Raw genomic sequence first — 22,098 nt, 5'->3', positions numbered from 1 at the left:
TCAGTTATAATCATCAAAATTAAAAGAAATTAACATTTGAAATATATCAGTCTGTGTGTAATGAATGAATATAATAGACAAGACAATAGACTTTTTGAATGGAATTGGTGAAATAAATCAACTTTTTGATGATATTCTAATTATATGACCAGCACCTGTATATCCGTGTGTGTCCCACATGGTGTCCCATTCAAACCCTGCGGTCTCCCTTGTTATAAACCAGGAAGCGATAGGGTTCATTTGCATAAGAGTTAGTGTTGTGACTTTAAGTGATGTTATTGATGTAATGTATAATATTGTATTTAATTTAAAGACACACATTATTATTACATAATTGCTACTTACTTTTAGTTAATAATAAATCATTTTAATGTGCCATGTAGGGCAGCTTTCAAGTTGCACGAGGAGCAACACATGTTATTAATTCCACATTCCACAACACTTACTTACGGAGTTGTAATGGTATGAGATTTTCAAGGTATGATTATCTCTGAATATATCACGGTTTCACATTATTATTATTAGAATTATAGTCTGTCACAATTGCCGTAAAAGGAGCGAGAACAGAATTATAAACATAAAAACAAAACAAAAACAAACAAAAAAATAGAATGTAACTATAATGTGTTATATGCATGTTAGTTATAATTAGCTGCACTATAGCATGTTAAATTAACTACTAAATGAAAAACACCATCAGCTGTGGGCTTTTGAAATAATGTGCTATGTTCATGTACTTAGGTGTGCCAGGCTGCTCCTGTTTGTACCTTTAACTCACACACACACTCACTTATGTCATTTTCTTTTCTCAATATCGTAGCTAATAGTACTGCACACACACAGTTAAGTGTAACCTGTTAGATTCACAGACTACGTTACAAATTCTCCCAGACTACAGGCATCCCATTACAGAGGCCCCATGTCTTATTGTATTACGAACTCATTTACACTTGACTAGGGGCCCGTGTTTGCCTTTAGCAGGAATGAGTTCATGCTCAGAATAGAGAACAGAAAAATTGGCGACAGATCAATGTCTCAGGCCTGTCGCAGTCAAAGGATTTACAGTAGTTGAGGACAAAAACTGTGGGACATTTTGAAACAAACCAGTGCATAACTCAAGGAAGTCTTCTTTACCAGGAACAATCAATAAAGCCAGCCGGACATGTCGACCACATCAGCATACCAACGGTTAAAAAAAGGAAGAGCTAGTTTGCCTAATAGGAGAGAGGGCACTCGGTCAACTTTGGACCCCCCATTGTTCTGTAGGGCGTATAGTTGTCAGATGCTTTACTGGCGTGAATCGTCTGTTAACACGTCTTAATAGGGCTCCAAGAAGCACAAGGTGCTGTAAAAATAATAACATGGCACTGCCCAGTTGGACATCAAGCTGCCTTTGACAATGCACACTTGATCCGCTTGGCACAAGAGCCCCTGACACAGGCTGTCAACAGCAGATGAAGTTTCTGTGGGTGTGTGTGTGTGTGTGGGGTGGGGGGCTGAAACATCCATGTAGATATTTGTCGGGAACAATACGAGGCCCTTGAACCGTAGTCTGTATGGACTTTGAAGTTTGTGCCGTATTCTTTATTTAAAAAGTAATCAAACTTCTGTACAGGAACTCAAATTCCTCCTGTCCCACATGTAGTTAAACTTGATTTATGAGGTAATCATTGTTAAAGCTTATCGTTTTGACAATTTAATGGCTTCCTTCTTGTAGACTCCATCTGGTTTGTTATAAACCTGATATAAAGGCAACATAACATAACTTAGCAACATAATGCTCTTAATCATCATCAAATCACTTGATTTCTATAAATAAATGATCTATTAGTATTAGTATTAGGTATTCACTGTATTACTCATTCTGTTTAAACTGAACTATGTGAATATGTCTTTATCATAATCAGGAATGTTGCATGTTTTATTATAATGAATGAGTCAAAAGTGATATAAATATACATTTAATAGAAATACAGAGACAACCAAACTAATATGTCTTAAATATAGAAAGTTATCTTGAAATAAAAATCTATTATAGAACAACGGTGTATGTTATGATGTAAAAAGCAGAATAATAGGATTATTTCATCAGCACAGTTTAAAGTAACGGTGGTCCCCCGTGAATTCAAAAATTGTCAAGACACCATGTCCAAGGTGATGGTGGTCGATGCCAAATATAGTTGACCGCGGACACATCCCGAGTGCACCACTTTGTACGCTGTTATCTTCGGACACGTTGATTGAAAGGGTATTCTCAAAAGATATGGCAAAATGGAGTCTTCAGGGGCCAAAGAAGGTGAAAACGTGAGTCGTGCGACACCTCCCGATACACGTGTTCTTAAGCTGTCGACTCTCAAATGAGCGGCGTGGTGCTTACACAAGATAACGGGACACTCGACTGGCCGAGTGTAACGGACTGATGTAGGGAAAGATGAACCGCGTGAAGAATGAAACAGACCTTGTGCTATCGTGTCCAATAGGATATGAAGTTGAACCGTGTAGTCGATGTACTGTAGGTGACCTGCAGTTGACTCCCGCCTGGACGGGTCCTCACAGCACCAGCCTATCCTCTCCTCCCTCCTGGATCACCTGACCAATAGATGCCTGGCTCTGAGCTCGTATGAAGCACTGCCTCTTGCACTCCATCAGCTGCTCCAGGTCACGCCACATCTTCATCTGCTCCATGTTATCGCTGTGGCTCTCCCTCACCATCTTCTGCTTCTCACGTAGCTTCTGGAATCCACAGAGAAAAAAATACTGATTGGTAAAAATAAACTTTTCTGTACAATGTCAGCCTGGTCACTGTTTATACACACACACACACACACACACACACACACACACACACACACACACACACACACACACACACACACACAATAGCACCTACCATGCCGATGTCAGTTCTTTTCTCACCTTGCCAAGTAACTCCTGCTCTGAAATGTTCTTTATGTACACTTCCCTGCAAAACAAGCAGAAGGACGTCATTCACATGCGAGCACGTAGCTGCCACCCATCGTTATAAAAAAAAGGTGCGGTGTATCAGCTCATCTTGATATCACAGGGTGTGGTAAGGAGTGTGGTAACTCTCTGTGCTGTGTGAGAGAATAAAGTGACAGCAGCCAAACCGTCTATGTTGTAATAAGAGCTGTCGGAGGTAAAGAGTGTATTTCATCCAGCGAGCAGCTGGCTGGCCTGGCTCTGCATGTTCACCTGATGGCCTTCTTCCTCTCTTGTGGATCAGAGGACACGTAGGCCTTCATCTCTTCAGCCGCCCGCTGTATTTGCATCTCAGTGATCTGTGGAGGGCCGAGATGGAAAGTTTTTAACCACAGTCTGTGTTTGGAGGCAGGTCACTTTCAAAATGCGGAGACATTTTATCCGCTCGTGCAGCAGCACCCATGTGGGTAAGCAAGTCACTGCTCAGAGTTTTGAGTATCAGTTCTACTTTTACCATGGTCGGCTTGTGAAACATTGATAATGACGTGTTAGACACCCAGCCATGTGGCTTTAGGCAACAATCTTTTTAGAAATACTCGCCTCAGACATGGAGTTGATATAATGATATCGGTTTTCCTCCTGTGCCGTCTCCCCCATCAATGCTTTCACCTCCTGTGAATTAAAACAAGAACAAAAGGCATACTCTATGTTGCTCTGTCAAAGATATAACATATCGCAAAAGAACTCACTGGATAAACATGTATTCATATATTCAAATTGTTAGCTATACTCTATCTAGTGTGGGATAATAACCATACCTGCTCCAATTTAGACCTGTTGCTCTCCAAACCAGCAGTGCAACTTTCATACTGCGCCTTCTTGTCCTCATATTCCTGGCTTAGTTCCTGTTAAGATAGGAATCCAAACGCTCATACACAGAACGTGAGAGACAAAAGGTTTTGCATACAGTTTAAAGAAGTGAGACAAATGCATAGAATGCACAATTGTCAGCCCTCTTGTCACACTCTCGGCACTGTTTCACATGAACAAAACATCACAGCTGGCATTTGAGCAGTTTAACTTACAGCAGGCTCTTACAAAAGTCTATTTATGTTTTCCTGTTGCAGCTCTTCATTCGCGGACATTCATCCAGTGAGATGGAAGAGGGATTCTGGGAACACGTGTAGGAAAATGTAATCCTCCGATTTAGCTCAGCGATGTGGGGGGGCTTTCCCATTGTGCAATTTATTTATGGACTATGTAAATTATTCTTAATGGACCCTGTCCACGATAGCACAGACACAGTTAAATCACAGTAAAGATCCCACCGTTTGCTTTTGAATACAAACAGATTATTTTCACAGGTTTTGCTTTGTTATGCGTTTGTGAGATGTATTTTTCACTGTATGTTTTATTGCATCTCGTTTTTTTCAGAATACTGACTCACAGGCTCTGTTGACTAATTGATAGGTTGTGAGGATTCTTTGAAGTAGAGGTGTTGTGATGCGAGCGATGCTCACCTGACACCGCTGCCTCAGTGACCTCAGTTCTGTTATAATGGGTGCTAGAGCCGACTTCTTCTCCACTATCATAGAGTTTAATTGCTTCACCTGTGAAAGCAAGACAATAGCACACACCGCATTAAAACAATGAACACAACAAGATAAGTATTACAATAAAAACTAAGCAGATTAAGAGGTATTTAATGCTGAAATGTGTTACCTTTTTAATACATTTATAGTCTGCAGAGAAAACAGCAGGTAATGTGACTAATGAGTGGCTGAGGTGATTAAGTTACGCAGCATTATCACCAGACAGGTGCAACCTGACAAATCTCATCAACACTGATTGTAAAAACAAAAAAGAGCATTTAGAGCCACAATAAAGGTTATATGACAATATTCAGTAGCAGTCATTAAAACATTATAGGTTTCAGCTTTGCGGCAGCGCCATCGCAAAAGGACTACTTTCAGGTTGGAGCCCGGGATGTTTGACTCCATCATTATGAATGTGTGCAAATGTACAAGCTGCCAAGCGGCTCAACAAATTCACTACAGCTTGGAGCTTGGCCTAATCAGTTACAACTGCTTCCCTCTGGGCCTTGACACATAAGAATGACGGCATAATAAATAATGTAGAAGCTGTGAGCCATGCTGGGATAATGTATTTACCCTGTATTGTGTTTGTCTATAGCCTTTATGAATGGAACTGCACAATATTTGTGCTTATCGACCATAAAAATGTGAATATACACACATTATATAACTAACGGTCTTTATTTTGTCAGAAGGGCAGCACTATTAAAATATGTTGTTTTATTTTTATTCAACCTATATTTATCCAGGATAATCCTATTGAGATTTTACATCTCTGTTACGAGGGGGTCCTGGTCAAGATGGCAGCGCACATTAAAAACCCCGTTAAAGTGGGAGAAAACAGACAGATTGTATCAATTAAAAAAATGTCATTCACTCTTGTGAAATGATCCTTGATCCTGTTGTTACAATCATGCATGTTCAGTAATAACCTAGTTTACATTGTCTCTGTATCTCACACCAAGATGAGGCTCCAAATACTTAAAAAGCATTTTCACAGAGTTCTAGGAATGACAAACATGATTTGTCCGCAAGAGGGGATGTCGCAACTAGAGGCTTTTAGGAAAAACATTTCCCAACATACTCAGGATGGATTGCTTCCTGGTATAGTTACCATTTCAGACATGTCGTCCAGGGTGCGGCCCTTCTTCTCGTCCAGCTCGCTCTTGATGGCCGACACCCTCTCCAGTTCCTCCTGAGTGGTACTGTAGCCAGAGATGCCCTTCTCAGCTTCCACAGTTTGCTTGAAAAACACAACAGAGACACACGAGACAACTCAAGTGTACGAACAAACTCAGCAGTGAAATCAAACGGTTACATGGACTCATCGTGAATCCATCATGAGTCACGTCAAATGTCTCCAGCAACATGAACCATCAGTAAGTGTGCCACCCACGACTCTACAATTTGAGTGCACAACAAGATACAACTTTGTTGGAAACTCTTTGAAAATGGAAAAAGATTTTTGTGACAGCATATCTCAGTTGCAGTAACAGAGCAACCCACTCATCACATCCATCATTTGACTCCCTCTTTGGCATTAAATGCATGAAGAACTAGAGCTGTAAAATCCCACACAAAGAGAGAGGGGCAGACACACCAGCAGCTAGACACGCGATCAGAAGGAAAACTTTAATTGCTTTAACAAATCCTGTGTGTGGGGGTGCAGACAAAAGGAGGAGCAGCAGATGCAGCCATCAGAAATAGCAGCTCAGCCTGCGTCAGACCGTCTGTCAACGAGTCAGGTGCTGGGACGTGAGGGGAGGCGTGAAGCCTTTTCCAGGAACATCTCCTCTGGTGGAGCAAACTGCGTGAATGAGGTGATCAAGTGAAAGCGACACATTTGGAATATGGCAGCACGAGTGCAGGGCGACGATTACTCGCGCTACCTTTTATGACCACTACCCAAGTGCTCTGGGGCAACTAATTGAATTTGACTGAAGCTGCTCATTGGATAAGAAATGATGGTAGGTCAATGTGGCATTCGAATGTCAACTGCCAATGATTTCATAAAAGAAAAAAAATACCTATTCATCTACCTTCCTATTCATCAATGGTTATATGTGAATTTAATGGATTTTTGCTTACAGCTTGTACAAGACTTAATATAAAAAGGAGACAAGTGGATCCGTTCCTTCCTTTACGTTACGCTAACATGAAAGTTAAACATAGGAGTTAGCTTAAGAGTTACCAGTTTCTGTTGGACGGTCTCGTGTCTCTGCTTGAGAATCTCCTCCGTCCGTTGCAGGACTCCATATTCAGCTTTCAGCTCAGCAATTTCCTGACGTTGCTTCTTGTACACTGTTCCCTTGCTGCGCAATTTCACCACCAAACGTTTCATCTTTGAAGGACAAAGAAACAGAATTCAACATCAAATCACTAGATGTTAGATTTAGGAAAGTGAATACTAAACCACTAACTGCTTTCAAATGAAATTGTCTGGTGTGTTTGCAACACTGATATTTATGTCTTTAAACCGGCATTAACTGAATATATGGGCTGTATTTTCTCAGAGCAAAACTAACTACTCCGCTCGGTTCACCAGCTAGCCACTAACGTTGCCCTCCTGACATTTGATGCTGGGCAGGTAGTGAGTTTTTAGGGCTTTTTTGTGTGTCTACAGCTGCCTGCAGCATCTGTAAACTACGAGCAGTCACTCTGAAACATAACAGAGCATTTGCAGGCTCAAAATCAAAACAGGCTGAAAGACGTTAAACTGTGAGTTGAGGGGAAACTGAAGTGTGTGTCTGTGGGTTTGTCAGTACCAGTGACCCCTTTCCCAAACATTTAGTCATTTGATTAGTTGTTATTATAAAATATAGATTATAGCGGCTTTAATATATAAATAGGCATGTATTTGAATGGTTAATGCTGATTTTAGTAAAACCAATGTCCCTGTGCCTGCTAACAGCAAGATATTGTTAATTTTTTCGTTGTGAAATGCAAAGAAAGAGGCATAAACACAGTTTATATTTGACGACATGGTGTCCGGCACAGCTGAGATGCTATGAATGGCCACCGGAGAAGACAAAGGGTTGAGCCAGGGGAGGGAAGGGATTAGAGAACAGCAGTGACCGGGGGCCATGCCATGACCTGAAACAGTCACTCGATCCTTTCAGATTCACAGCCAGCTATGTACAGCAAACAGCTTCATCTGGCAGAATGGCTGCTTTTAGTGGATGTTCAGTCACCCTGAATGTCTGTCAGGAGACAATCAAACGCCTCCACAATGAAGAGCAGCTATAAATGAACATGGACACGGGAGAACAGCCCCAGAAATCACAGAATGTGCTTTATGTCCTTTGGGGATCCATGTATCTGTGCGTGCGTGTGTGTGTGTGTGTACATTTATTCTTTGTGTATTTCGGGACATCAAGGGCAGACATGGCTGAGAGAGGAATTAGCACAGCAGAATAATACTGCATAGCGGTCCCGACAGTGTGTCCCCAAAACACAACTGCTGGTAAACTGGCCGACAGCGCAGTCATAACACCACCACTTACTGCAGACGTACAGCACACTCACACCAACACACACAGCTGCAGACAAGTCAACAGGAACCCGAACGTTGCAGCAGATACTCCAAATAACTACGTGTGCTGTACAGTAGCAGAGCATCCTTTCAAAAGATAAAAATGTAAGCCACATCACAACAGTACTTCGAGAAAAAAGCAAGCATGGAGGTTTCTTGCCTGCAGTAAGGCTAAATTTAACCAGCGCGATGAGGCTGGCTAATAAAGTGGTTTCATGTTACCGGCCAACCAATGACAAGCAGATGTAGTCATCCCTCTCAGAGAGACCGTGCAGTTGGTGGGCGGCATGTGATGACACATAACCAGCAGAATGGAAAATACCTCCGATAACGTGATCATCTCCACTGTGGCTGATGAAACTACCGAGGAGTCTGATAAGCTGTGTTTGGCAAATTATCTTCCATTAACTTCCTTCATGTATCGTCTCAAGGGCCCTCTTTGTCTCTGCAAGCAGCTCCCTCTCATCATTTCAGTCAGACTTAAAAGGTATGTCAGTCTCCCATTAATTGTAATATATTGTCATAATTTATTCAGAGCATCGACAGTGGCTGAAACACATGTGAGCTTCTGTCTTATACCAGCGGTATGGAGGCCTGAAAGGTTGTCCACCTTATGTGTGTTTACTTAAGTAGTTATCTAAGTGGGGCGGCTGTAACTCAGTTTTTAGAAGGGTTGTCCACAGGGTTGCCGGTTCGATTCCCCGGCTCCTCCTCTCTGCATGTCGAAGTGTTCTTAAGCGAGACACAGAACTTCAAGCCTCCCCGGGCGCTTTACGGCAGCCCACTGCTCGTCAAAACGCGTAGGATGGGTTAAATGCAGAGGTCAACTTTCATGTGTGTATCTAATGTAAATCTTACAAGTATTTTGTTAATGACGCACTGATGCTAAAATGCTACATTTAGCATTGTAATTGTTTACAATTTCCACTTTCTTTGCCTCGGCAAAGATCCCAGCTCTCAACTCATGGGCATCGATGTGCGTCAAACATCGGGCTATAAACACTCATTCACACGGTGCATGGGGTCACAGCACAAGCCCCGTCTATCAGCGTCCCTCTGCTACTACAGAACTGTTTGTAATGGACCCTACCTATAAGCTCAGTGTACGCATGGGCCAAAGAAGAAGGGACTGCTCGAGGATTTTCTCACTTAAGTGCGACATTATTACGTTTTTTCTTTCTCCCTGTCAATAGTTAAGTTCTATTCATCAACATGACAGCCGTGCCGTGTCTCTGAAAGTAGGAAGAGTACTTCCTCCTCGTCATGCTATATAAATAAAGACAAAAGTTTTTATTCCCCAAAGTCTGCTTAGTGTGTCCAGCTGACCTAAATTAGGAGACTGATGACACTCGAGATTGGGGGAAAAGGCCATCTTTCAGGCAGTTTGTACAGTACAGTTCCTTGTTCTGGATATTCTCTGTTGTGCTCTATTCATGGCTCTGTATAGGAATGTGGGGGAGAGTAAGGAAAAGGGATAAGTAACATTAGACAGTGAGCTCCTCTGTGTTTAGATAAGAACAGAAATAGCCTCTTGTGTTTTCTGCGGTTTGCAAATCTACTAGTGCTCACTTAGATAAAGCTGTGAGTTTCTAGGCAATGTTACCGCGAACAAAAAGAAGAGAATCGTGCAGAAAAATGTCTCCTTTCTTGGCTGTTGTCCATCCAGCTTAATAAGATCAACATAGCTTTGGAGACATTGGGAGGTGGTAGAAGATATTTAGTGACTGCTGTACCTCGTCACCCCGGATGACCTCTCCACCTTCTGAGGCTTGTGCCTGGCTGCTCCTCTGCTTCAGCTCCCTTTCTGCCACGGCCAGCTCCTCCCTCGCCTCCTGAAGCTCCTCCGCCTTTGATTCCTTCCTTCGAATGATGATAGAGACCTGCAAGAGTCACCATTTATTAGATATACAAAGATGACTACCAAAGAGTGGCTGACGGTGAACCTGTTGGGGAGTGAATGCAACTGAGCAATGGGGGAAATTATCAGGGCAAGACATGGGCAAGAAATATGAACCAGCAAGAAAAAAAAAAACTAAATCTTAACGGCCCCTTAAAAATGTGTTTTGCCAATTGTCACATCGCTTGCATGTGTGAGCGTTTCTGTGCAGCGTTTGACACTAGGAGGGTATTTTCACATTCATCTGTTGAATGAGGAAAGTTTCTCTGTGCTCATATTAAAAGGGACAATTCAGATTTATTTTTAAAGTGGGGTTGTATGAAGTACTTATCCACAGTCAGTGTATTACTACAGTAGATGACGTATCGGCGCACTACCGGTTTGGAGAGACATGCAGGAGTACGGGCAGCAAAACGTATTCTAGCCGCCTAAAAGAAATCCATATCAGTTTAAGTGGATGCTATGTTTGGAATATTTTAACCACTTCACCGTGTCGTCAGACAGCCCTTTTCAACAGGGAACTGAAGCTGTTATCTAGGCTCTCTACAAAACACGAGCACTGCTGTCCCTGCCTTGTTCGCAAATAAATAAACAATCCAATACACCAATGCACTGATTTTCTCGAAGGTTAACCTTTGAAAGGCACCTCATCCTTAAAGTGTCCCTTTGGATTTGTTGACCTCTAGCTGCGCTATGGAGCTGTTCTTGTACAAGAGGGTCCCCGTTTTGTTTATTTTGTGCACGTGTGAGCATGAGATGAAAGACAAAAGAAATCCAACACCTGTTGTCTGTAAAGGGTCAGTTTGTCATCCATGGGGTTACTTCTCATCATCCTCTTCTCAATCAGCTGGTTTATCTGAGAATCGACTTCTTTAATCTGTGAACGTGACAGTTGCAGATAGATTATATGTTGCAGTGTATGGAAGTACAGAGACTTAACACCACATCCTGGTCCCGACCTTGTCCTCCAGCTCCTGGAGATCGGCCTGGCCCATGGCGGGCTCCGACGCTATTTTCTGCAGGTACTGCACCGTACGCCTCGTGCCCTCCAGCTCTTTGGGGAGTTTCTCAGAGACCATGTAGGAGTTGATCTTGATCTCCTCTTCAAGCCTCTTCATTAAGCCTGAAAGAGACGGAGCGTTTTAATTACGCACTTTGAGCTCAATGTCTTTGTAATCCTGTCAGGCTTTGTGCAGCTCTAATTACTCAGTAAGAAAAGCTGAATATCTTTGACACACGCAAACCATCTAAGCATATGGAACACACACCACTAATATGTAAAATGTACCGACATTGAAACTGACTTTCAGAATTTAATAGTTAAACGACATGTCATTTTAGAAACTGTAAATGTGTAAATCTCTCCCCTGGCTGAAGGGCCCAATAGCGGAGGAGAACAAAAGGAGACAATTTCAGTATTAGATAAGCTCCGTGATAGCGCTTCAAAGATCAGCATAATTAGAGGGTCTCAATAGATGAGAACCTATTAGCTGAGAGACCTCCTAAATGCTCTGCGGTGACTGCCCCTCCAGCTGTGTCCTGCAGAGGCAACAGCAGGACATGGGTACTCACTTTCTGGATTGGCATCTGCTGCTGCCTGTCGCAAATCCTTCAACTGCTGATGCGACCTCTGCAGTCTCTGCTCTGCCTGGAACAGCTGAACACACCAAAACGATTACTAATACAGGTGATGTGGGAGCCTTAACATTCAGTAAGCATTGATAATTAGCTTGTTTAACATAAGGGCCGCAACTGACTACTACTTTCATTCGTGATGATGATTTTCTTGATGAATATGCGAGTTGTTTTGTCTTCAAAATGTCAGATAATAGTGAAAAATGCACAGCAATTGTCCCCAGAGTCCCAGGTTACATTTTCAAATTACTTGTTTTGACCCAAAATTATGCAATTTACAATCATAAAAGACTAAGAACATTTTTGAAATTTGGCTTATAAAATGACTTCGGTGATTCTCAAGTTGACTAATGGATTAATAGACTCAGCAAAAGTATTTGAAAGCAACTTTATATTGTCATTTGAAGATTCTTTGTCGTTGATCAAATAGGGCTGCGACTTTGCAACAGATTATTTCTAATACCGAGCCCTTACATAGCCCTAATATCTTTCTTTTCCGTCTTCCAAAGCAAAGCAGACAGCATATAACTGGTCTACAATGTCTCAGTATATTATTCCACGGTGAGCAAATGTAATGATAAAATCAACGTCACAAGCATTTACTTGGTTCTTCTGTTCCTGCTTCTGGTGAGTCAATGACTCCTCTCTCTCGTTCTCCACTCGCAGCTGTCTGGCCTGCTCCAGCATCCGTTGATGGTTGGACACCGACTCCACCTAGTGGATCCACAAGTTAGTTAGCATGATGCTCTGCGATCACAGGCTGTGTCACATGGTCTGCAGAAAAATCCAAGCACGTCTAACGGAGTCACGTTTCACCTTTTTGGCAAAGGTCGACAAGTAAGATCGGTTAAATCAACACCTCGTTACTTCACAGCCTTGTTAAGACAGCCTTGCAGCCTGTCAGAGACCTGTCAGGTCTATTAGAGAAGCTGATAATATATGACCGGGGTCATGTTTTCATTCCACAACGAATCCTAAAGCCCTCCAAGCATTCGAGGAGCGAAGGGGCCCCTCTGAACAGACTGCCTTACCCTCTTCTTCAGCCTCTCCACACGTTTGATGAGCTGGTCTTTCTCATCCTCCATCGCACTAATGTCCTGTTATTGGAGAGAGAAAAAAGGGATCCTTTGATTAAGTGCATTATATCAACTAAGCTTCAGAAACTGCATTATTATATCATTCACAAAGTTAAAACTGAAAAACTAATTAGTTTCAACATGTGTTATTATACATTTTGACAAACAGTGCTTGTAAAGAGTCATTGATTGTTTTTCACCCTTCTGATTTCTGCTGTGGAGAAGCCAGAAGTCCTCAGCAGCTCACACTCCTTGTGATACGTCTTAAAACCTTCCACCAGCTCTTCATACTGTGAACACACAACAATTAACGCATAGCCTCTTTTGCATTTTAGGTTATTAGTGATTTCCAAAAACTAGGAAACAACACGTGCGTGGGTAATGAAGTGTCAACCTGGTGAGAGGTGTCGTTGATGACATCGTCCTGCAGAAAGTCTGGGGGCACCTCCAATTTGACTAGAAAGCGAGCCAAGTAGGCCCTCTTCTTCAGTTCGGGGAGCCTCTGTAGCAGCCAGTGGAGGATGGGGTGGACCACGGGCTTTCTGCCAGCCACCAAGCCTTGTCTGAAGATGCTCCTGCATGAGAGAATATGATGAAAATATTGGTAGGACTAGAAATAAAATGTGGCTATTTATAGTCTCATTGGATGTTATTACTTACACATCAGAGAGGTTACCAGGAGGTTTGTATTTCAGCATCCCCAGCAGAGCAGACATTCTTTTTATGGTTTGTTCAGGCATTTCTTCACGGATATCCAGAGCTTGCTAAAGACAAGAGTAGGGGCAAATAGCATTACCGAGGTCAGATTAATGTAGGCTCATTATCAAACAACATGTGTGCACTGTTTGCACTGACACAAACGTCAGTGTCCCACCTTTGGGTCTATTTCAGCCAGAACATCATTTAATATTTGCAGCAGCTGCATCGGTTCGAGGGAGTCAAACGTGATGAGGTTAAAGCTCTTCTTGAACGGATCCTTGTTAAGCTGTTCAACGATGAATTTCAGCTGTTCACTCATATTGAACGATACGAAACGCAGCAAATGAACGAATTAACGCTTATTTTTCTGGTTTAGCCGAAGCTAACGTTTAGCTAACTAGCTTAGCAGTTAGCTCTCAGGCGTCGACTAACAAGCTATCCAACCTGCAAAGAAACCGTTACAAATACATCCACCCGACCTGCTGGTGACAATGGCACACAACTAATTACAAATTATAAAAGTCAAGTTTACGATAGATATGTTAGTTCGACTTTTTAATTCGTCAGTTTGCTAGTTTAGCGGACAGAGAGGCAGCGGTTGTTGTCACCAGCCCCATGGAAACCAAGAAGGCGTAGCGGATTGGTTGGTAACACGAAGTAGCTTTGCCAGAGTGATGAAGAGAGTCACTGTTGCGCTACATGTGCGCAAATGGCTTTTCGCTGAGAGAAGAATACAAAAGTTGATGAAAAATTTTGACGCATGGCGGGAATTTTTTTAATATATATTATTATTAAACAGTCAGATAGCATTCGGACATCTTGATATTTAATCTGATAAAGTATTAAATTGTAAAGGTTGTTTTCCTTGAACTGAACATTTCAATAAACTTTCCGGCTAAAATGAAATACATTAAAATGTACCTGCAGCTTGTTTGATGAGGGCTAAACGCAGAAAATGTCTTGAATTCGATGTGGCGATCTTCTTTTCACCTTTGAAGCAATTTAACAACAACAATGGTAGGATACAAACAGCATAATACCATATAAACCGCAACATTAACAAGTCTATATAGTAAATCTCAAAATGTTGCATTTAACTGCGCACAAAAGAACCGTGAAATGTTACAGTTAGTAACCACTTCATAAGTTATTGAGGATAAGCATCACGTCGTATTCATATGAACTTTTAAACCGTCAGGTGGCGACATTTCCACAAGGCACGACTTCATGTGGCCACACAATGAACTTTGGTTGGATCAATCAGAGTTTTCAGAGCTTAACGACAAGTGCGCTGTGTCGGAGAGAGACGGCTAAAGCTCAGGTTGGACACCATTAAGCTGTGTTCGTATTGTGGGTAAAACAAATTCAAGCCTGCATTTGAGCTGACGTTACAACGGAGAGTTTGGACAGTCGTGACCTCTTTTTTTCTTCATCCACCTGAACTGTAACAACCTGAAGACAACGACGTCCTGCACTAAACCCTCATGTGCATCACGCCGTGGGACGTTTTCTTCCTTTAAAGTGTCTTTAAAATAAATCTCCTTTCTTTTTAGACCTTACGTTGTATAGCTGTCACTGCGCGTTTCCTCGTGCACATATGTGTTCTGGTGGATTTCCTCTTGTCGTAATCAGCTTTACCTGGAAACACAGTTTTTTTTTTTGACCAGAAGCAGCATTTTGACTAATCATTGTTGTTTTTTATGTATTTGGAGTGTAGCCTAAGCCTAAATCTCATCCATGTAGCCCCTCCTCTTTCTGCTGCTGAGAAGAGCGACAACACCAGAGAGCTGCGAGTCAGTCTGACACCAAACACAGAGGAAGACAGAGGATCTCCAGAGAATAGACGAGCACAAGAAGGGATCAAGTCAAGAATAAAAGGATAAACTCACTTTTCTTGGACTGAGTCAAACGGAGTAAAGGGATTGGACCGGTGATCTCGCCTCTGAAGAGTTTTCTCCTTGTGTTTGTGAGTAAAGACTGTAAACTAAACAGGTTTTCTTCCCTGTAAAGTGGATCCTTCCTTCATCTGGAGAACACTTTCCCTTTCTGTAACCTACTATAGCACCATGGAAGCTTTGAGTTGTAAACAGTCCAGTCCAGTTCAGGCTTTAGGAACGTGTGTGATTGTGTTGTTAGTGGATTGAATAGTTAATGTAAGAGTTCATAACAATGGTTGAACCGGTGGGGTTTGTAGCAGCATGGAGAGCCCAGTTCCCCGAGTCCGACCCCCCTTGCATGGAGCTGAACTCACTGGGGAACATTGAACAGGAGCTCGACAAATGCAAGACTTCTATCCGGCACTTGGAGAAGGAAGTGAACAAGGAGCGCTTTAGGATGATCTACCTGCAGACTCTGCTCGCAAAAGAGAGGAAGTCTTACGACGGGCAGCGATGGGGGTTTAAAAGCACGCCCCAAATGATTGATGGAGACCCAGACAGCCAGAGGCCCCACACAGAAGAGGCACCAGTGGAGGAGCAGCAGCAGCAGCAGAGAGGGCCTGGCAAAACAACCAGGTGTAAACCACATCCAGAAGGAGAGATGGATGGTGCGTCCCCAGCCAAACAGAAGGGTGGGGTGTCACGAGTGCACCAGGACTCAGAGATCCCAGATTTCCCACTGGGCACGGGCTCTGTGGCCGCCCTGAGGTCCAACTTTGAGCGCATCAGGAGGGCCAACTCTCACTCGGCTGGAGACGGCCGAGGGTTGTCAGTCGTGGGCGGACAGGAGAAACCTTTCTACGCGAACATGGAGTACCACACAGAGCGAGGGCTGGTGAAAGTCAACGACAGGGAGGTTTCGGAGAAGATCAGCACCCTGGGCAGTCAGGCCATGCAGATGGAGCGCAAGAGGTCCATGCACTCCGTCCCGGTGAACCTGTCGGCCGCCACGGGGGACATCGGCAAAGATCTTCAGAGAGGCAGGTCCACCGAGGGGAACTGCAGCCACAACGGGTCGTATGAGGACGCCGAGGTCAGCCCTCATTTCCTGAAAGACGGTGTGATCCCCTCCACTGGGGGGAAGTCTGAGTCAGCAGAGTGCCAGCCCTACACCAGCGTGTATGTCGGGGGAATGATGGCCGACGGGGACACCCGGGTCATCCACATTAGGGACCACAGCGTCGAGGAGGACGCGCACCTCACCTGGCCGAGGCGCTCCTACTCTCCCGGCAGCTTTGACGACGTAGGAGGAGGCTACACACCGGACTGCAGCTCCAACGAGAACCTAACGTCCAGCGAGGAGGACTTCTCCTCGGGCCAGTCCAGCCACGTGTCTCCCAGCCCCACCACCTATCAGATGTACAGGGAGAAAAGCCGCTCGCCCTCCCAGCACTCCTTTGACAGCAGCAGCCCGCCCACGCCCCTGTCTCAGAAACGCCTGAAGCAGCAGCAGGGGACGGTGTCCGAGGCCTCCGTCGTAGGGGTCCGTAAAACGGGCCAGGTCTGGCCCAGTGATGGGGAGTCCACCACGTCCAGCAGGACCTCTCACGACAACAGTGTTCAAGGAGATCTGGGTAGGTCTGCAAGACACACTGCACAACACAGATGATTCCTCAAGCCTTTCATTTTTCAGGATTAAAACCATAAAAGTCTTCTAATGGGTAGAGATGATAAAGTACTAAAAAGCACATTCAAGGCCCTCTAATCACGGTCTGAAAGACTAGCGTTGATCCAGAATAAGCCACTGATGTGTAAAATGCACCTAATATTTTAGCCTCACACACTCAATCCATCCTAAAATGTTTAGTGCAGCCAGGATTATTATGCACTTTATTTAAAAAAAACAACTTCTTTCTTGTTGTGTTTTTGCCATTTTCTGTGGTATCAGCAGGTTTACTTGAAATGGACTGAGCTATTATGATTGAAGTGGCCTACAAAAAAAATAGAGGTCCTGTGTGTCTAAATTCATCTTCTCGTCCTGTTAGTGAGAATTGTATTTTGTATTATCCAAGTCAACCTGCCATGAAGGGGTTGGGATTGACAAAATGGACTTCACATACACTGATCCTCAACAGCAACCCAGTGGTTTTGCAGCTCTGTCAGTGTTTTCATTACCCTTTGTAAGCAGGCCTGTCCTCTCTTTTTGTGTGTGTTGCCCCCTTCTGCTCTTTGCCCGCTGAGTGCTGCAGCACTCTCACAAGAGATGCTCTGGCTGCCCCCAGGCCTCCCGGTCGCTCAGCCCCGTCCTCCCTGAATGTTTTTGTGTCAGCACACATCAGTGTTGTTGTCCTTGGTGCCGAGTAATTAAGTTAAAGGGGTTCGTCTAGCGTGATAGATTTGGGGAGGCTCTTTGTTACAGGAGGCGACTGGTAGGAAAAAAAAAAACAAGCCCTGACAACTCACTTAATAAAAAAAAGAAGAGGATCGAGGGGCTTAAAGTGTGTCATGCGGCTTCCAATCAGAACGCCTGCCATCAGTGTTTCCTGCTGTTATGTGTGAACACAATAGGAGAATCACTCATTGAGCACGAGTATTGACATGTTGACAATACAACAATGTTAAGTGGGATAAGGAGAGGGGTCTGGGCTACTTGGTAATGCCAAGGACAGAAGTAGAGGCGGTGGTGTAGTGTTCCTCTGCAGGAACGTTTGTCAAAGTGAACGACACGGGGACACGAGGACATTGTTGCTGGTTGAGGCCAAAGAGGGATTGGGATGCAGAGAGCGTTTTAGGATTGGAGCTGGAAAATTGTTTGCCTCTACTCCAACCCCCCCCCCCCCCCAAAAAAAGTGTTATCCACTATGGGTCAGATTAAACAGATGAGCAGAATAGTGCGTTGTTATATAAGGTGATCCAGTCTCCAAAGCTCTTTGACACAAAGCATGTGACGAACAAGTAGATAGTTGTGATATAATCAGCATGAAGTGTAAGCTAGCGCGCCGCTGGGATGGCCGGAATGTCCAAATCCATTCCTCTGGGCCTTTTGTCGCGCTGGTGCTGGTGACACGCCGTCAGGATGTTTTCACACTCGTAGCTCCGTTTTTTTCTTATTTAATTTGCAGAAACATAATTAAGAGCAGACGCACAGAAAGTTTATATTCCTCCAAAGAATTAATACATTTATGAGAAGGAAAACCTGTTTTCACTTCCATGATATTAAAACTGCACTCCAATGAGTCAGTGCTGCTCTCTTATAAAGTTGTTGGACTTGAGATAGACGGATAAAATGTTAAAATTGATATAGCAATTAGCAAAAATAGTCTGACTTTAGTTCAAAAACGCTGGATCCTACATTAAGCACAATGCAATCAATATCATATCTTTGTGACACCCTCTCTGTCTGGTGAATGCCCACTAGCTCTATGTCCCCAGGTTGTAGTGCTTTCTGATAAATCTCTAGTGTCCGAACTCAAGGTCCTCTTACTAGCTTTTTACCAAAGCTTTCAACTCTTTTGCCGTGAAGACCGTGAGATGTGATTATGGGTGCAGTGTGTAAAGATCTGGCCAGAATATTAGTTAACATTATCAACAGAATGTGAAGGAGTTACAGTGTTGACGTTATGTCAATGCTATCTATCTCTGTGTTGTGTTGCAGAGAAGTCTACTGAAATGAGTACGCTAACCAGCTTGCCCCGACCCGTCCTGTCTTGCAACACCACTTTTACCTTGTTTTCTGGTTTCTGGCACTTTGGATTTAATCCAACAAACAAGCTATCGCAGTGTACACGCACTGCACAGCCCCACGGTTAGCGGCACAGTGAACATAAAGACGGCTAACGTAAATTATTGGCCAATCAGCTATAGAGTTTCAGCAGTTTGGTTGCATTTTGCATAATCTTGTCCTGCTGTTAGTCAGTAGTTGATTTTTTTTTTTTATAACTCAGTAGTACCCAGTAGTTGAGGTGAAATGCATCCTCCTATTTGTTTGCAGTACGTGTCTACATGTTACACATTGCAGCTTTTTAAGAGTTATGAATGCATTTTTTAGTCCTACTACTGATTCTACGATGAAGATTAAAGTTTCATGCTCGTTACACAGCTGTTTTCCCAGTGGTGCGTCCAGTAAACCTGTTAAGTGTAAGATCTGTTGGAGTTCCCCTCGTTCTGCACCCCGTCCTATCTGACTCCCTCTGTTTAAAGGCACCGTCCTGCAGAGCCCGAGGTCCAGCTATTGTCCCGAGGAGACTTGTTGCCGATATAACGACACAGCTGCCTCATGTGGATTACCAGAAGTGTGGATTTATTTTCTGATGTTGTAATAACATTGCTGTGCACGTTGCTGGATTAGGCCTCGGGCATGGGAGCCGCTTTGAGGCGAGTTTTTGCAATAAACTGCTCTTTGTTGTGGTTAGTGACTTTCAGGGAGCAGTTGGAATTTCTTTTTTTTTCTTTTTTTTTAATTTATCATAAAGCGTTGTGGCATTCACTCAAATCTATTAAATGAGCCGAGTAAAGCCAACTTAATCTCAGTGTTGCAAAGACGCTTTGTGCTCCAGTTCGCTGAGTGTTGTGTAACTATTAAAGCTGCGTAAACTAAACAATCCAGTCAGTGGTTGTACCTAAATCAAGGCTTTCTAGACGGTAAGATTCGGTGTGTGTGTGTGTGTGTGTTTATGTTCTGCACCCTGTCGTGGAACATGTGAGCGCTGGCAGCAGACCAAGAGTTGACGTGGTCCCTGCCGCTGTTGTATGAGTGTTTTTAGTATCTGGCATGGTGTCAGCCTGTCTCCGCCTGGGAAAAAATGACTGACTTACCATTAGAAACACCTACTAACTGACACAAACAAACCCATAGTCCCGCCGATACTCAGCTGCATGGTGGTGTGAAATGGTCAGTCTAAAATTGACACGTCTCAGGGGACACTTTTTCTATGAATAGAAGAATAAGTGTTGTCTCCTGATTTCTGGTTATCTAGGCCAATTGTCAAGCCTACTGTGAATAGAGCTGCTGATTAGCTGTGGGCCTTTTAAGGAGGCCAACTCTCTGATGGGTCTATTTTGCCATAATTAATTATCATCATGACACTGACATGCCTGTGGCCACAGCTTTCTGGAAAGGTCTTGAGTGTGTCGACCGTCTCATGGTTAATGTATTACAGCGAGAGGCGTAGAGGAAGAGGTCGGCCAAATGGGAAATAATAAATCTCACCATTCATTATCTTAGTTTCAGTCATAATATCTCTGTGAAAACAAATCAGAACTCTGTCTTTTGGGATGCATTTATGAGGATTTGGCACGGTTTTTGTAAATAGAAAGGTCTGTCTGAAAAGGTGATGACGGCTGTCTGAATGGCTTGGCCTCAGTCCAGAGATCGGCACGACTTGCTGCCTCAGCAGGAGTCACACCGAGGCTGGTCTACACTCCCGGTTAATTGCAGACTCATGAATATTTGAGGTTCCTCAAGGAAGCCCAGACAGGCCTATCATTGTACCTGGATTATCAACATCTGAGGTTTGGTGGTCAAGGAAGCTAAAGAATTCAGCCTCTCTCTTTCCTGGAGTAAATGTAGGCCCACAAGAGAAAGTGCTGGCAGCACTCGGGGGCAGCCAACTTTGCCTCTGTGTGTGTATGTGTGTGTGTAAGACACCTGTTCTTCTGTGCAGTGTACTGAGTAAAGTGATCAAAAGCTGGCAGACCATGAGTACACCAGCCCAGGCATCGCCAGCTGCTCTCGCAGTAAATGTCATGAATAGTCTTTTTGTTCCTCCCCATCAGAAAACGGAACAAAAACACAAAAACTATGCAAGCCCCGATCACACCCGATTGTCCTATTAGCTCCTCTGTTCACGTTTCCAAAAAAAATTAATAAAAGAAGAATCTTTGGCATGTTTATGAGCCTGCGGGCCTCCCCCGGCTCGGTGATCCTCCCTCGTGCTCCGCCTCAGACCCCTGCTCCTGCAGTCTCAGCTCCCCTCCCTGGTCCCACTCAAAGGGCCCTCTGTGCTGCTGGCTGGCAGGCCAAGTGTTTATGGAATGTCTCAGCTGCTAGTGGGGTGTGGGGGTGTGGGGGGGAAACGGTTAATGAAATGTTAAGTGTTGTATGAGTTCACCTCTCTCACCACAGCCTGACCCGTGGAGCTTGTCGTGTCACTGCGTTTGTTTCAGACTGAATGTTTTCTCGCAGTGTGAGTGGATGAGGAAAGTAAATGCTTGTGAACTAACTTTGAGCACTAATATTTGCCTGTATTCAACCGTTTAAAGTGGCAGTCCAGTGAATTATTATTGCACTTTCTGAAAGTAAACTAGATTAGATTAAAACAAGAATGGTCAAAATTGAAGCAGCCTTCGCCTTTTTTAAACTCAAACATTTGTAACACGCAGTTACTGTTATAAATTCATAGCATCACGCTAGTTTCCTCGACAAAAAGCCAATTGGATTTTTCCATTGGATTGGATTCCGTAGGATTTTGGATTATTGCAGAAAGTAAGCTCTGTGGCAAACGTTTATGAGACTTACACAGTTTATTCAAGATAATCTTCACAAATGAACACCACTTTTAAGCATGAATGCAATCACCAGGAGTAAAAAGCTAACGGAAGGCTATAAACGGACGACAACACGGTTTTATTGGCGGGTTTTAGGACTCATTCCTGCAGAGCTCTGTTATCTCTCATTTTACAAATATTTTCAAAGCCGTGTAGGTTTTGTAATTTAGCAAAACAAAGCAAATCTCTGATGATTTGATTCATTCAATACTGAACCCACAGACTGTTAGCTTTAACCAACTAGTTAAATGCAAACATGTGCAAACATGTGTTGCTAGGCAGATTATGACTGAGCCAAAGC

General features: G+C 43.5%; 2 protein-coding genes across 2 annotated transcripts in view; one reads left to right on the top strand and one right to left on the bottom strand.

Annotated features, from left to right (window-relative positions):
- Window positions 1–533: 533 nt before the first annotated feature.
- ift81 (intraflagellar transport 81 homolog) lies at window positions 534–13,986 on the bottom strand. The gene is made up of 18 exons (XM_031849632.1): window positions 13,550–13,986; window positions 13,336–13,439; window positions 13,070–13,250; window positions 12,876–12,965; window positions 12,631–12,696; window positions 12,203–12,313; window positions 11,537–11,621; window positions 10,924–11,087; window positions 10,746–10,841; window positions 9,801–9,947; window positions 6,727–6,876; window positions 5,650–5,778; window positions 4,461–4,550; window positions 3,759–3,845; window positions 3,541–3,612; window positions 3,214–3,299; window positions 2,917–2,962; window positions 534–2,733 (listed from the first exon to the last, which is right to left on the bottom strand). The coding sequence occupies exons 1-18, from the start codon at window positions 13,691–13,693 to the stop codon at window positions 2,551–2,553; spliced, it is 2,031 nt and encodes a 676-aa protein (XP_031705492.1). The 5' UTR covers window positions 13,694–13,986; the 3' UTR covers window positions 534–2,550.
- Window positions 13,987–14,632: 646 nt separating this feature from the next.
- si:dkey-91m11.5 (PH_BCR_vertebrate and RhoGAP_Bcr domain-containing protein) overlaps window positions 14,633–22,098 on the top strand; it is a 29,632-nt gene continuing 22,166 nt past the window's right edge. The window contains exon 1 of the mRNA XM_031848946.1: window positions 14,633–16,885. Coding sequence (XP_031704806.1) covers window positions 15,544–16,885 — 1,342 coding nt within the window. The 5' untranslated portion in view covers window positions 14,633–15,543. The remainder of the gene's footprint in view (window positions 16,886–22,098) is intronic.

The sequence above is a fragment of the Anarrhichthys ocellatus genome, unplaced genomic scaffold (genome assembly GCF_004355925.1).
Source record: "Anarrhichthys ocellatus isolate YVR2014 unplaced genomic scaffold, GSC_Weel_1.0 scaffold9, whole genome shotgun sequence".
Classification (NCBI taxonomy): domain Eukaryota; kingdom Metazoa; phylum Chordata; class Actinopteri; order Perciformes; family Anarhichadidae; genus Anarrhichthys; species Anarrhichthys ocellatus.
Note: the sequence above shows the minus strand (reverse complement) of the source record. Positions and strands in the feature narration are given on the sequence as shown.

What these genes read in the sequence shown, in the direction of transcription:
- ift81 (XM_031849632.1), bottom strand. Translation starts at nt 13,693, where the DNA reads ATGAGTGAACAGCTGAAATTCATCGTTGAACAGCTTAACAAGGATCCG. An exon ending in AGCAGGAACAGAAGAACCAA is followed by an intron (nt 11,622 to 12,202) that starts GTAAATGCTTGT and finishes TGGTGTGTTCAG; the next exon opens with CTGTTCCAGGCAGAGCAGAG. An exon ending in CACTGAGGCAGCGGTGTCAG is followed by an intron (nt 3,846 to 4,460) that starts GTGAGCATCGCT and finishes CTATCTTAACAG; the next exon opens with GAACTAAGCCAGGAATATGA.